We start from the raw sequence: 15,945 nt of genomic DNA, 5'->3' as shown, positions 1-15,945 counted from the left end.
TGTAAGTGTTTTAAAAACTAAAATTCAGTTGCCCAGCCCTGAGATGGCCAACCAGGTGCACGTAGCGCGTGACCCAGTCCTGCCACAGCTGTTCTCCTGTGGATCCCACAGGTGATTACCCAGCGGAGGGCAGGAACAGGCCTAAAATACGCATTGATCCCTGAATTTTCTGTCTCATCTCACACATAATGAATGTCCGCTTTGCAGAGGCAAATGGTGCCTGTTGTGGCACTGTCCCCGGTAGAGCTCCAAATGGAGCAGGGATGTAAACTGGGCACAAATTCGGCCAATCAATTCTGCTGTAATGTGGTAAGTATTGACCATGATCAGATATCTAAGACAGATCCTGCCTGCAGATTACTGCTTCCTTCCCCGTCCCACTGGGACCTGCACTAGATCACTTCTCTTTCTCTGTCTTGAGGCAGTTCAGAACTAAATACATAACCTCCTCCTGTGCTCAAATCTCCCGACAGAAGCCAACAAGGAGTCAGGCAGAGATTGTGGATGATTACTATTGACTTTTATTGCGAGCTGGTTGTGTAACAGCAGTTTACAAGGTGCGTGGAGAAAGGCATGGAGCAGAGTGTTGGAGCGACTGACTTCCTTCAGATTTCCTTCTGCACAGGCTCCGCTGTTCAGTTCTGTAGAAAGATTTGAAATTGCATTTAGCTGTGTCTCCCCACTGCTTGTCAATTCTATCACTTCCTGAAAAACTGGGAAGGGCTCTGATGGTTCACTCTGTAAAGCCAATCCACATATGAACAGGAGGAGGCCATTCAGCCCCTCAGTCCTTTTCAGTCATTCAATTAGATCATGGCAAATCTGTACCATTTACCCAACTTTACTCCATATTCTTTGATATTTTTAACAAGCAAAATCTATTGATCTCAGTCTTGAAAACTCCAGATGACCCCCAGAATCCACAGCCTTTTGAGGATGAGAGTTCCAGTTTTCCACGACCCTCATGGAGCTTTCAGAATCTCGAGAATTTAGCCTATGGATTCTTTCTCTCTCTTCGTAAGAAGACACCTGATTAGCTAAGCACAGTGAGCGTAGGCACAGGATGGCAAAAGACATGAGTTAGGGACTTTATGTGAGCAGAGTGGTACCACTAGATTTTAGCTTATTTAAAACCATGTTAATCACCAACACAGACTTACTATTTGTTCAGTTCAGGCCACCATACATTATAATGTCTCCTGCTCCCAATACCATGAATGAACCAGGGCTGGCTAGTTATGAGCAGCCTGCAGGGTCCAGTACTGGGCACTGAGATTGCCTCACAGTGTTAGCTTAGTCCAACATCCCCTCACCACAGGGGTCCTGATTCAATTTGCACCAACAATCCCATTTATCTCTCCAAGGAGAAGGGCGATGAATTGTCAGCCATCACTTCCCCCAACCCTCGACCACGTCAATAAAAACAGAAATTGAATAAAGAATGGCAGAGCTGACCTGAGCAGAGGTGGGTTTGCATTCATCTGGAAAGAGATCAAAAGGGGAAAATAGATTAATTTTTGTAGCTCAGGATCAGAAAAGCCATTGGTTATTAAAACGGCCACTGAATCTTGTGCCCCATTGGTATCTACACTAGTGTAGATGTCTGTCATGCTTCAGTTGATCGCTCCCTTCTCCTGTGAGTCAGGACGTTGTGAGTTCAAACCCCACTCCAAAGACTTCGGCCCATAATACTCGCCTTGCCTGTGCAGTACTGAGGGAGTGCTGCACTGTCAGTGGAGTTGTCTTTCAGGTAACACGTTAAAGCAAGGCCCCATCTGCCTTCTCAGTTGAAAGTAAAAGATTCTCATGCAGTTTTTGAAGAGGAACACAGCAGTTCACCGGAGTCCTTGCCAATATTTACTCTTCAACCAAAATCATTAAGAAGCACTAGAATCTGGTTATTACCACGTTGATGTTCGTGGAATCTTGCTGTGTGTGACGTTCTCGTCATACTGTCCCAAACACAAGCTTTAGTGTCCCATTTGCAGAAGAGGAGGGATACCTATCCCCAACTCTGCTTCCCTGCTCCCGGTTCCCTAAGGAGTCCTGCTCCACATTTCCCGTGCTCTCAGTTGTGATAGTGAGGAAGGAAAGTGTGAAATTACAAATATCCATTAGTACCATATATAAAACATTTTGAGATGTTCAAATAATCTGATGAAGCCGAATATAAATTTTAAGATAATTGGCAAAAGAGCTCGAGGGAAATTAGATTTTTTTTTACGGAATGAGTTGTGATCTGGAAGCAGATTTAATAGTAACTTTAAAAAGCGAATTTGGTAAATATATGAAAAGGAAAAAAATTTGCAGGTTTGTGGGTATCGAGTAGGGAGTGGGACAAACTAGATTGCTTTTGCAAAAAAGCCAGCACAGGCAGGATGGGTGGAATGGCCTTCTTTGGTGCTGAAAGATTCCATGATAAGACAAGTACCATGTTAGCAAATATATTCCTGACCCTAATCATTTTCCCTTTTATTGAGCATGTGTGATCATGGGGTGTCAGCACCAAACACCCACCATCCACACCACCCACCCCCCACCCCCCCCCACCCCCAGCGGTGGCGGTGGCGTACTGGTATTGTCACTGGACTAGTAACCCAGAGACCCAGGTATTGCTCTGGGGACATGGGTTCGAATCCCACCACAGCAGAAGGTGGAATTTGAATTCAATTAAATAAATCTGGAATTTAAAGCTAGTCTATTGATGGCCACGAAATCATTGTCGATTGTTGTAAAAACCCATCTGCTTCACTAATGTCCTTTAGGGAAGGAAATCTGCTGTCCTTACCTGGTCTGGCCTACAGGTGACTCCAGATCCACAGCAATGTGGTTGACTCTTACATGCCCTCGAAATGGCCTAGCAAGCCACTCAGTTCAAGGGCAATTAGGGATGGGCAATAAATGCTGGCCTGGCCTGCGACGCCCACATCCCATGAAAGAATAGAAAAAAACCCCCGCCCACCCCAACTATCAAACTGCAGAAGGCCAGAGGAGTACATGAAAATTACCTAGCTTCGTGAAAGTTACAATGTTTTCATCCTCCAGTCCCTGTGCCAGACTGTACTGTCTGAACCTCTCCAGGAGTTCTGGTCTCAGCTCCTGGGCTCTACCTGAAATAGTGGAGAACATTTGGACAACACTTAATGTACGTTCTGGGAATATATTACACAACATGTTCGACATGTGACACAATTTAGCACCAAATAACGCTGAAGTGCATTCCCATCAAGCTACCCTTAACCTAGCAATAGTCAGTTCCCATGGAATCTGTACCCAGTGATAGTCAGTGCCCATTGAATTTGTACCCAGTGATAGTCAGTGCCCATTGAATTTGTACCCAGTGATAGTCAGTGCCCATAGAATCTGTACCCAGTAATGGTCAGTGCCCATGGAATCTGTACGCAGTGATAGTCAGTGCCCATAGAATCTGTACCCAGTAATGGTCAGTGCCCATGGAATCTGTACGCAGTGATAGTCAGTGCCCATAGAATCTGTACCCAGTAATGGTCAGTGCCCATGGAATCTGTACGCAGTGATAGTCAGTGCCCATAGAATCTGTACCCAGTAATGGTCAGTGCCCATTGAATCTGTACGCAGTGATAGTCAGTTCCCATAGAATCTGTACCCAGTAATGGTCAGTGCCCATTGAATTTGTACCCAGTGATAGTCAGTGCCCATAGAATCTGTACCCAGTGATAGTCAGTGCCCATAGAATCTGTACCCAGTGATAGTCAGTGCCCATTGAATTTGTACCCAGTGATAGTCAGTGCCTGTGGAATCTGCACCCAGTGATGGTCAGTGCCCATGGAATCTGTACCCAGTAATGGTCAGTGCCCATGGAATCTGTACGCAGTGATAGTCAGTGCCCATAGAATCTGTACCCAGTAATGGTCAGTGCCCATTGAATCTGTACGCAGTGATAGTCAGTTCCCATAGAATCTGTACCCAGTAATGGTCAGTGCCCATTGAATTTGTACCCAGTGATAGTCAGTGCCCATAGAATCTGTACCCAGTGATAGTCAGTGCCCATTGAATTTGTACCCAGTGATAGTCAGTGCCTGTGGAATCTGTACCCAGTAATGGTCAGTGCCCATTGAATTTGTACCCAGTGATAGTCAGTGCCCATAGAATCTGTACCCAGTGATAGTCAGTGCCCATAGAATCTGTACCCAGTGATAGTCAGTGCCCATTGAATTTGTACCCAGTGATAGTCAGTGCCTGTGGAATCTGTACGCAGTGATGGTCAGTGCCCATTGAATTTGTACGCAGTGATAGTCAGTGCCCATTGAATTTGTACGCAGTGATAGTCAGTGCCCATTGAATTTGTACCCAGTGATAGTCAGTGCCCATTGAATTTGTACCCAGTGATAGTCAGTGCCTGTGGAATCTGCACCCAGTGATGGTCAGTGCCCATGGAATCTGTACGCAGTGATAGTCAGTGCCCATTGAATTTGTACGCAGTGATAGTCAGTGCCCATTGAATTTGTACCCAGTGATAGTCAGTGCCCATTGAATTTGTACCCAGTGATAGTCAGTGCCCATTGAATCTGTACCCAGTGATAGTCAGTGCCCATTGAATTTGTACCCAGTGATAGTCAGTGCCCATTGAATCTGTACCCAGCGATAGTCAGTGCCCATTGAATTTGTACCCAGTGATAGTCAGTGCCCATTGAATTTGTACCCAGTGATAGTCAGTGCCCATTGAATCTGTACCCAGCGATAGTCAAAGCCCATGGAATCTGTACCCAGCGATAGTCAGTGCCCATTGAATTTGTACCCAGTGATAGTCAGTGCCCATTGAATTTGTACCCAGTGATAGTCAGTGCCCATTGAATCTGTACCCAGCGATAGTCAAAGCCCATGGAATCTGTACCCAGCGATAGTCAGTGCCCATGGAATCTGTACCCAGCGATAGTCAGTGCCCATTGAATTTGTACCCAGTGATAGTCAGTGCCCATTGAATCTGTACCCAGCGATAGTCAAAGCCCATGGAATCTGTACCCAGCGATAGTCAGTGCCCATTGAATTTGTACCCAGTGATAGTCAGTGCCCATTGAATCTGTACCCAGCGATAGTCAAAGCCCATGGAATCTGTACCCAGCGATAGTCAAAGCCCATGGAATCTGTACCCAGCGATAGTCAGTGCCCATGGAATCTGTACCCAGTGATAGTCAGTGCCCATTGAATTTGTACCCAGCGATAGTCAAAGCCCATTGAATTTGTACCCAGTGATAGTCAAAGCCCATGGAATCTGTACCCAGCGATAGTCAGTGCCCATGGAATCTGTACCCAGCGATAGTCAGTGCCCATTGAATTTGTACCCAGTGATAGTCAGTGCCCATTGAATCTGTACCCAGCGATAGTCAGTGCCCATGGAATCTGTACCCAGCATTGTTTAGTGCCCATGGAATCTGTGCCCAGGGAATCTGTACCCCAGTGAGAGTTAGTGTCTTGAAAACGGGTATGGTGGGAATCAGAAAATACTGGAGAAGCTGCTTTTACAACACCTAGCAATGCATCAAGGTTACAACACTGAATCAGGCCGTTCAGCCCGTCCAATCCATGTTAGCATTTACGCTCCATATAAGTAAATAGTTCTGAGCACCTTTACCTGCCCTGTTCCTAAGTCTCTTAAACCCATTTTCCTTCACCCACCTGTCCAGTCTGATCTTGAATGTTGACAGAGTCTCTGCCTTTAACCCCTAACCCAGGAAGTGAATTCCACAGCCTGACAACTCTATGTGTGAAGGAGTTTCTCCTGCTCTCCGTTCTAAATCTCTTACATTTAATCTTGTATTATGGCCCCTCAGCTACTGGAAACAGTTTGTTTCTCTCTACCATGTTCCATCCTTGCATGACTTCAAACACCTTTATCATATCACTCTGTAATCTGCATTGTTCTAATGACAAAGCATGTCTTTGGATTTGTGCTTGCTTCCCTCAAGCAGCGTCCTGAACCAGTGCAGTTACGGAAAGACTAGAAAGTACAATTTCCCACATCATGTACAGAGTTTACTTAGGAGCTTTGTATAAATAAGAGGGATTGTGTCTGCATGTAAAGTGCAGTAGTTCCCAGGGATGGCACCTTGATTCACTTTTGGACCTTGCTCATACTTAACAGAGAGATATCAGAAGCAGCACTTCATACCATACAGTTTCACCAAGGTTGTGACATCTGAGCCTTTGATGATGGTGTTGTGGATCAAAGCATATTCACCATAGTTGGTTTCTGTCACATACACCTCATGGTCATTGTTCCAACCTGAACAAGAACGGTTAAGTATTAATTATGTAGCTGGGACACAGAGATATATGAGACAGTGTGAGTGTGACACAGACAGAGAAATTTTAGGCAGAGTGGGTGACAAAGAGAGAGTGAGATATTAGACAGAGTGAGTGTGACACAGAGCGAGAGAGATTTTAGATAGAGTTTGACAGAGACACAAAAATTAGATAGCGTGAAACAAAAACAAGAAATGCTGGAATCACTCAGCAGGTCTGGCAGCATCTGTGGAAAGAGAAGCAGAGTTAACGTTTCGGGTCAGTGACCCTTCTTCGGAACTATTAGATAGCGTGAGTTTGACAGAGAGCGAGATACTGGAGACAGTGCGTGTGACAGAGAGAGAGTTTAGATAGAATGAGTGTGTTGCACAGAAAGAGAGAGATATTGTATAGAGAGAGTCATTTGGCAGAATGCCTCATCACCAGAACTTTCAAACAAGCACCAAGATGTAGCTTGGCTGGTGGTGAGAAGGGCTCTCCCCATCAGATCCTTCCTGCACGCCCGAAGTCTCGCCTACTCCGCGCAATGCCCCAGCGGTGGCTGTGGTGGGGAAGAGACGGTTGCCCACCTCCTCCTGGAATGTGTCTTTGCAAAGCAGGTGTGGAAAGAGATGCAGTGGTTTATGTCGAGGTTCATCCCAAGCAGCTCTGTAACACAGGAGTCTGTGCTCTACGGGCTGTTCCCAGGGACGCACACCGAGACAAACATCAACTGCTGCTGGGGTACTATCAATTCAGTGAAAGACGCCCTTTGGTCTGCCCGAAACTTGCTGGTCTTCCAGCGCAAAGAGTTGTCCACGACCGAATGTTGCAGACTGGCACATTCCAAGGTCCAGGACTACGTGCTGAGGGACGCACTAAAGCTTGGGGCAGCCGCAGCAAAGGCTCAATGGGGAAAGACCACAGTGTAAGGTCCCCCCCACCGAGCTGAACTGAGGGGCTGCATCCATGGGAAACCCCTCGAACTGTATCGGAAAAATTTTCATTTGATGTAAGATGTAAAAATGTTAATGGCATGACAAATTAAATGGAAGTGTTGTGAGGCAACTCATGATTGTAATGAAGCAAACAGACCGCCTTTGCACTGTTTGTATTTTTGACTTGGTGCTTTTGAAACTGTTTGGCAATGTATTTTTCACAGATTTTTATGAATAAAGTATATTTTGGGGAAAAAAAATATTGTATAGAGAGAGTGTGACAGAGAGAGAGATATAGTCAGTGTGTCACAGAAGGTGATAGATTAGATAGAGTGAGTGTTATACAGAGAGAGAGAGAGATTGGATAGAGTGAGTGTGACAGAGAGAGAAGGATTTTAGATAGAATGAGTGTGATGCACAGGAAGAGAGATATAAGATAGAGTGAATGTGGCAGAGCAAGAGAGATATTGGATAGAGTGAGTGTCACAGGGAGAGAAATATATTAAATGTAGTTAGTGTGGCACAGAGAGTAAGAAAATAGATAGAGTGAGCATCATACAGAGAGAGGGAGAGAAAGATTGGATAGAGTGGTGTGACAAAGAGAGATATATTAGAGTGAGTTTGACATAATGAGAGAGAGATTGGATAGAGTGAGTGTGAACACAAAGGGAGAGACATATATTAGATAGAGTGATCTATTTATCCATTTATTAACCAATTTATTTAAAGAAGTATACTGACCCATTTAGTTATTGAATAGAACATTCGAATTAGGAGCAGGAGTAGATCACTCGGCCCTTCGAGTCTGCTCCGCCATTCAATAAGTTCATGGCTGAACTGATTACTCCACATTTCCACCTACTCCCGATAACCTTCCATCCCCTTGCTTATCAAGAATCTATCTACCTCTGCCTTAAAAATATTCAAAGACTCTGCTTCCACCGCCTTTTGAGGAAGAGAATTCCAAAGACTCACGACCCTCTGAGAGAAAGAATTTTTCCTCATCTCTGTCTTAAATGGGCGACACCTTATTTTTAAAAATAGTGACCCCTAGTTCTAGATTCTCTCACAAAGGGAAACATCCTTTCCACATCCACCCTGTCAAGACTCCTCAGGATCTTATATGTTTCAATCAAGTCACCTCTTACTCTTCTAAATTCCAGTGGATACAAGCCGAGCCTGTCCAATCTTTCCTCGTAAGACAGTCCGCCCATTCCAGGTATTAGTCTAGTAAACCTTCTCTGTACTGCCTCCAACGCATTTGCATCCTTCCTTAAATAAGGAGACCAGTACTGTACACAGTACTCCAGATGTGGTCTCACCAATGTCCTGTATAGCTGAAGCATAACCTCCCTACTTTTGTATTCAATTCCCCTCGCGATAAATGATAACATTCTATTAGCTTTCCTAATTACGTGCTGTACTTACATGCTAACCTTTTGCGATTTATGCACTAGGACACCCAGATCCCTCTGCATCTCAGAGCTCTGCAATCTCTCACCATCTAGATAATATGATCCTTTTTTATTCTTCCTGCCAATGTGGACAATTTCCCACTTTCCCACATTATACTCCATTTTCCAGGTCTTTGCCCACTCACTTAACCTATCCCTTTGTAGCCCCCTTGTGTCCTCTTCACAAGTTACTTTCCTACCTATATTTGTGTCATCAGCAAATTTAGCAACCATACCTTTGGTCCCTTCATCTAAGTCATTTACATAAATTGGAAAAAGTTGAGGGCCCAGCACGGGTCCTCATGGCACACCACTCATTACTTTTTGCCAACCAGCAAATGACCCATTTATGCCTACTTTCTGTTTCCTGTTAGCTAGCCATCTTCTATCCATACCAATATGTTAACCCCGACGCCATGAGCTTTTATTTTCTGCAATAACCTTTGATGTGGCAGCTAATAAAATGCCTTCTGGAAATCTAAATACAATACATCCACCGGTTCCCCTTTATCCACAACACATGTAACTCCCTCAAAGAACTCCAATAAATTGTTTAAACATGATTTCCCTTTCACAAAACCATGTTGACTCTGCCTGATTACCTTGAATTTTTCTAAATGCCCTGCTGTAATGTCTTTAGTAATAGCTTCTAACACTTTCCCTAAGACAGATGTTAGGCTAACTGTAGTTTCCTGCTTTCTGTCTCCCTTTTTGAATAAAGGAGTTACATTCGCTATTTTCCAATCTAACGGAACCTTCCCCAAATTTAAAGAATTTTGGAAAATTAACACTAACGCATCAACTATCTCACTTCTTTTAAGACCCTAGGATGAAGTCCATCAGGACCCGAGGATTTGTCAGCCCACAGCTCCAACAATTTGTTCAGTACCACTTCCCTGGTGATTGTAATTTTCTTGAGTTCCTCCCTCCTTTCCACTTCTTGACTTACAGCTAATACTGGGATGTTATTTGTTACCTGAATAGTGAAGACTGATGCAAAATATCTGTTCAATTCATCTGCCATCTCCTTATTTTCCATTAATAAATCCCCAGACTCACTTTGTATCGGACCAACGCTCACTTTGTTAACTCTTTTTTAAATATGTATAGAAACTCTAACTATCTCTTTATATTTCTAGCTAGCTTTCTCTCGTACCCTAATTTTACCTTCCTTATCAATCTTTTAGTCATTCTTTGCTGTTTTGTATATTCTGTCCAATCTTCTGACCTGCCTCCCATCTTTGCGCAATTGTAGGCTTTTTCTTTAAGTTTGATACTATCTCTAACTGTTTTAGTTAACCACGGATGGCGGGTCCTTACAATTTTTCTTTCTTGTTAAAACGTATCTATTCTGTGTATTCTGAAATATCCCCTTTAATGTCTGCCACTGCATCTCTATTGACCTATCCCTTTACCTGATTTGCCAATTCATTTTAACTAGTTCTGCTTTCATGCCCTCATAATTGCCCTTATTCAAGTTTAAAATACTAGTCTTGGACCCACTCTTCTCTCCCTTCAGCTGAATGTAAAATTCAATCATATTATGATCGCTGCTACCTAGGGGTGCTTTAACTATGTGGTCATTAATTAATCCCATCTCGTTGCACAATATCAGGTCTAGTATAGCCTGCTTTCTGGTTGGCTCCAGGACGTGCTGTTCCAAGAAATTATCCCAAAAACATTCTATGTACTCCTCATCTAGGCTACCTCTCCCCATCTGATTTTTCTAGTCCGTATACAGGTTAAAATCCCCCATAATTTTCGCTGTACCTTGCTGACAAGCTGCCATTATTTCTTCCTTGATACCCCATCCTATAATGTGGTTAATGTTAGGTGGCCTGTACACCACTCCCACAATTGACTTCTTGCCTTTATTATTTCTCATCTCTACCCAAACTGCTTCTACATCCTGGTCTCCTGAACTTAGGTCTTCCCTCTATATTGCACTAAATACTATCATTCATTAACAGAGCTAAATATGGAAGGATACATGGCATTTCAGAAGGACAGGAAGCTAGAAAAAGTTGGAGGGGTAGCTCTGTTAATTAATGATGGTATTAGCACTTGGCCCGTAGCCTTGTATGTTACGGCATTTCAAGTGCTCATCTAGATACTTCTTAAATGTTGTGAAGGTTCCTGTCTATACCACCCCTTCAGGCAGTGTATTCCAGATTCCAACCACCCTCTGGGTGGAAAAGAAATTCCTCAAATCCCTCTAAACCTCCTTCCCCTTACCTTAAATCTATAAGATCTATTTATCTAACAGGAATACCAATACATTTATTGAACCAGAGTGGAAACCCTTTTATTTAATAAGAGTACTGATCTATTTATTTAATGGGATTACTAATCTATTAAATTAATGGGAATACTAATCCATTCAGTAAACCAAATAATTAATGGGAATACTATCCATTTATTTAATGGGAGTACTTGACCAATTATTTAATGAGTCTAGTGATCCATTTGATTAATGAGAGTAATAATCCATTAATTTAACTGGAGTGATATAATTAAATGGAGTTAAAGTACAGGTCATCCATTATCTAATTAAATGGTGGAGCAGGTTCAAGGGGCTGAATAGCCTCCTCCTGTCTCTATGTAACAGGCTTGAGAGTCTGAATAGCCTTCTCCTGTTCCCTTGTACCAGTCTCAAGGGGCTGATTGGCCTCCTCCTGTTCCCTTGTATCAAACTTGAGGGGTTGAATTGCCTCCTCCTGTTCCTATGTACCAGACTTGAGGGGTTGAATTGCCTCCTCCTGTCCCTATGTAATTACAAGGCTGCATAAAGTTGGATAAAGTTGAGCACCAATTATGAGTCAGTGTTTGAGATTAGAGAGGATATAAGGAGCAAGGGTCCCTGCTGCCAAAGTAAGATGGGTGCAGGTAACGCAAAGCCACGGAGAAGCAGATTTAGAAGCAGGTACTGACGATCACTGTGGAATACGAATTGTCCTTCCCGCCCTGTCCTCCTGTAGGGAAAGATTATCTGCAAGCACTTCCCACGCCTGCAAAAATAAAAATATTAACACAAGTGTTAACACAGAGAGACTTACCAAACCCTAGAGCTAATTGTAACTTTATTCTGAAACCACATCGCAATTCATCTATCCTCTGTGCCATTTATCAAATGTAAGGAGCAGCATCTTATTGGTCTGTCTGGTCCCTCTGAGAGTGAGCAGGAGAGTGGGATTTGACTAGACCATATCCCTCAATCTCACCAACCCCCTCTCTTCATATCCCTCAATCTCCACTACCCCCTCTCTTCATATCCCTCAATCTCACCTACCTACCTCTCCCCATATCCCCTAATCCTCTGCCTCCGAACATGTAACATGTAACACTATTAGTCAAGGTGTCTCACATAGAAAATTCTTAATATTCATTCTCATTTTTATTAAATTGCAGTTTCAAGAGATAGAGTCACACATTTTTTCTGAATTCTTTCTGGATTTGATTGGATGACGTTCATAGGAAGTAAACCGAATGGGTTTAAGGATTGTAGCAATTGACTTGTTATCTCTGGAGTTGAGCTATCTATGGAAATATATTCAGGTTTTAAAACCTTACCTTAATTTAGTCAAAACAGTCTCAACTTTGTCATTCTCAGGAGTTTTCATAAGAATTGTGCTCATCTTAAACTTCTCCTTCCTTGTAGTGAACCATTGTGCATCAGAAGCCATCCCGATGATGTACCATTTTCCTAAAAACTGAACAGGAATGGATCCTTAGTCATTAGAGTATTGACATAGGTACAATCACTGATATCTTGGACTTTGAGTTAATTGAAACTAAAAGCTGCATTGTCCTCTTGTGCTTTTGCCAGTTACTGTGTGAGAGTGATGTATTTACTAGCTGTGTGAAACAATGCATCAGTGACCTGCTTGACACATCTGCGTACTGCAGATTGACGGACATTCTTTGGCAGCCTGTAATGAGCCTGAGCCATAAAGGTTCAGGACCAATTGCTTTTCACAATCACTGGCAGTGTGGTGCTTGTCCTGGCACTTGGTTCAAGGTAAATAGTCAGCATGTGGAACAAGTCTATAACTACCTCCCCATGAATCTTACTCTATCCATACACTGTCTTCTGACAAGCCCCAGGTGAGTCTAACATGTCTACAAATTTTGTTTGGGAGGGGAATGGCAGGTGGGTGCAATCCTTCTCTCATGCACTCTGACATTCTTTGGAGTCCATTCATTCCTGTAAATAGCATACCTGCAGGAGGATCCCCTTAGGATTACCTACCTTGGTGAGCCACTAACAAAAAATGGATGGTCCTAAATCACAGGCCCTCTTCAGACACTAAAGTGGCAAAAAAACAATGAGAAAAATAGAACAAGAGTTCCAAAAGTCAATTCAAAAGCAAACGTGGACCTTCAAGACTATCCCTTTAAATATCTCTCCATTTAAAGGTTTGGACTAGCAATCACTACATGTCCAATGTCATTGAATGAGTTAAAAAGATGAGTCCTTGCAGCATACAGGCAGGGAAATTATGTCACTGCATTATTATATTGTAATGAATTCTCACTTATTACTGCAAGGGGTTTCTGCTACTGTGAAATGACAGAAAATGTACAGCACGGAAAGGAGTCACTCAGTCCAACTGGTCCACACCAGTGTTCACACGGAGTGATTGGAGGGAGGGTTCAAAGAGGAGAGTGGGATTGGAGAGGGGATTAGAGGAGCAAGGGCTGATTAGAGGTCACAATTGGGGAGGGAAGGGAGTGATCCAAGAGAGGAGAGGAGAGGGCAATTTCAAGATAGAAGAGAGAGGTGATCAGAGGAAGGAGAGGAGGAGATGATCAAAGTGGGCAATTGTCGGGTTTGATGGGTGACCTGATGGAGAGGGGTCTATCAGCGAGGGGACTGTAGGGTTGGAGAGGAGGGATGATGTAGAGGGGCGATATGGAGGGGAGATCAAAGGCAGGACAGTCAAAATGAGCTCCTCCTGGCTCCACCGAAATGCAAATTGCATGGACCACTGGTTAGGACAGTCAAACACAGACAACTGGACATGTGCAACACATGCTCCTCCCATTTGTATGCTAAAAATTAATTGGTGTCCTAGAACTGGCAAAAGGACCTCAGTTTGACATGCAAGACACATGTTTCAGGTATATGATCTGCACACCTTCAACCACACACTTCCAATATGGCACCTGACATAATCCCTGGGAGATTCCAACATGGAATACTTATCCCAAACTTCATTTCGTGCCCAAAGACAGGGCAAGCCAGCTTGAATTTCCAGCCTCATACAACGTCAATCAACTTTATAGTCTCCTGTTTGTCGACAGCAAATAATGATCACAGATAGCAAACTGAGAAAGGAAACAAAATCAGGAGAGGCTCAATGGAACTACACCCTGGAACTCAAACCCCTCCTCACCACTAACCCCCTCCCCCATCCACTGATCCCCTCACTCACCTACTGACCCCCTCACCCCATCATCCCGTCACCCACATACCAGCCCCCTTACCTACACCCTGACTCCCTCAACCCTCACCCCACACCTCAACTCCCCACCTGTCATCCCCTCATCCATGCAATGACCCCTTCACCTCTTATCCCACTACTTGAACCCTATCCCACTCACACTGGGTCCTGCTTTTCAAATCCTTTCCAATTGTTCAATCTCAGCTCTCTGTGAAATGTTCCTGCAGCAATCTCAGCCCACATTCTCCATTCCTTCCTGACCATACCTCCCTCATGGATAGTCTGAGGTCTTCCCCTGAGTGATGGGCAGTGGATAATTCATGAATTGATTGGGTCTGGGTGAGGTACAAGAGGATCGACAGCCTCCAAGAATCCCATTCCCGTCTGGAAACATTGCCTAGCGAAAGGGAGGAAATGACAAAACACAGAGAAACACTGAAAGGCAGGAACCCCAAAGTACCTGGTCGAGGTTGAAGTCATTCTGCACTTGGATTTCCCCGTGCACGGCTAGTGTACAGAGCAGTGCCAGAGCGGCACACAACATCACCTTGTTCATTGCTGCTGGTCCTGCTGCTTCTCACAGACTCTGAGAGATAGTCACAGTCGTCTGGGAGCTTGCATTTATAAAGGAGAGAAACACACAGCTGCATAATAAGCCACACCCAACAACATGCTGAACTCATTTAAATCTCTTACACAACACTGACTGGAAGTGGTCTTAAGGACAACACGCATATATTCAAATTCACACATCAACCAGATCCTAGTCTCACGAACATCTAAACACACACACACATCAGATCCTAGTCTCACGAACATCTAAACACACACACACATCAGATCCTAGTCTCACGAACATCTAAACACACACACACATCAGATCCTAGTCTCACGAACATTTGGTCTGCGTGATCATTCAAATATGTCTTATCTCTGGGTACTGTGAAGGAAATTGGAATTAGTCCAGTTGGAATACTAATGGATGTGGGGAGTGAATATGAGAGTGGGATTAGACAGTGTGGGATATTAAAGAATCAGTGCCTGTGGAACTGTCCCCCAGTGAGAGTCAGTGACTCTGGAACTGTCCCCCAGTGAGAGTCAGTGCCTGTGGAACTGTCCCCCAGTGAGAGTCAGTGACTCTGGAACTGTCCCCCAGTGAAAGTCAGTGACTCTGGAACTGTCCCGCAGTGAAAGTCAGTGCCTGTGAAACCGCACCCCAGTGTGAGTCAGTGCCTGTGGAACTGTCCCCCAGTGAGAGTCAGTGACTCTGGAACTGTCCCCCAGCGAGAGTCAGTGACTCTGGAACTGTCCCCCAGTGAGAGTCAGTGACTCTGGAACTGTCCCCCAGCGAGAGTCAGTGACTCTGGAACTGTCCCCCAGTGAGAGTCAGTGACTCTGGAACTGTCCCCCAGTGAAAGTCAGTGACTCTGGAACTGTCCCCCAGTGTGAGTCAGTGACTCTGGAACTGTCCCCCAGTGAGAGTCAGTGCCTGTGGAACTGTCCCCCAGCGAGAGTCAGTGACTCTGGAACTGTCCCCCAGTGAAAGTCAGTGACTCTGGAACTGTCCCCCAGTGAAAGTCAGTGACTCTGGAACTGTCCCCCAGTGAAAGTCAGTGCCTGTGAAACCGCACCCCAGTGTGAGTCAGTGCCTGTGGAACTGTCCCCCAGTGAGAGTCAGTGACTCTGGAACTGTCCCCCAGTGAAAGTCAGTGCCTGTGAAACCGCACCCCAGTGTGAGTCAGTGCCTGTGGAACTGTACCCCAGTGAAAGTCAGTGACTCTGGAACTGTCCCCCAGTGAAAGTCAGTGACTCTGGAACTGTCCCCCAGTGAGAGTCAGTAGGTGCAAA

The 15,945-nt window shown here is 44.4% G+C and overlaps 1 protein-coding gene across 1 annotated transcript; it reads right to left on the bottom strand.

Moving 5' to 3' along the window:
- Positions 1-521: 521 nt before the first annotated feature.
- On the bottom strand, positions 522-14,916 carry LOC137347525 (lipocalin-like). The gene is made up of 7 exons (XM_068011979.1): positions 14,558-14,916; positions 12,224-12,363; positions 11,585-11,661; positions 6,149-6,262; positions 3,009-3,110; positions 1,456-1,481; positions 522-641 (listed from the first exon to the last, which is right to left on the bottom strand). Exons 1-7 carry the CDS (start codon positions 14,651-14,653, stop codon positions 636-638), a joined length of 561 nt encoding a protein of 186 aa, XP_067868080.1. The 5' UTR covers positions 14,654-14,916; the 3' UTR covers positions 522-635.
- Positions 14,917-15,945: the final 1,029 nt, after the last annotated feature.

This window comes from Heterodontus francisci, chromosome 32 (genome assembly GCF_036365525.1).
Source record: "Heterodontus francisci isolate sHetFra1 chromosome 32, sHetFra1.hap1, whole genome shotgun sequence".
Classification (NCBI taxonomy): domain Eukaryota; kingdom Metazoa; phylum Chordata; class Chondrichthyes; order Heterodontiformes; family Heterodontidae; genus Heterodontus; species Heterodontus francisci.
Note: the sequence above shows the minus strand (reverse complement) of the source record. Positions and strands in the feature narration are given on the sequence as shown.

What these genes read in the sequence shown, in the direction of transcription:
- LOC137347525 (XM_068011979.1), bottom strand. Translation starts at nt 14,653, where the DNA reads ATGAACAAGGTGATGTTGTGTGCCGCTCTGGCACTGCTCTGTACACTA. An exon ending in ATGACTTCAACCTCGACCAG is followed by an intron (nt 12,364 to 14,557) that starts GTACTTTGGGGT and finishes ATTCCTGTTCAG; the next exon opens with TTTTTAGGAAAATGGTACAT. An exon ending in TGTAACTTTCACGAAGCTAG is followed by an intron (nt 1,482 to 3,008) that starts GTAATTTTCATG and finishes ATCTCTTTCCAG; the next exon opens with ATGAATGCAAACCCACCTCT.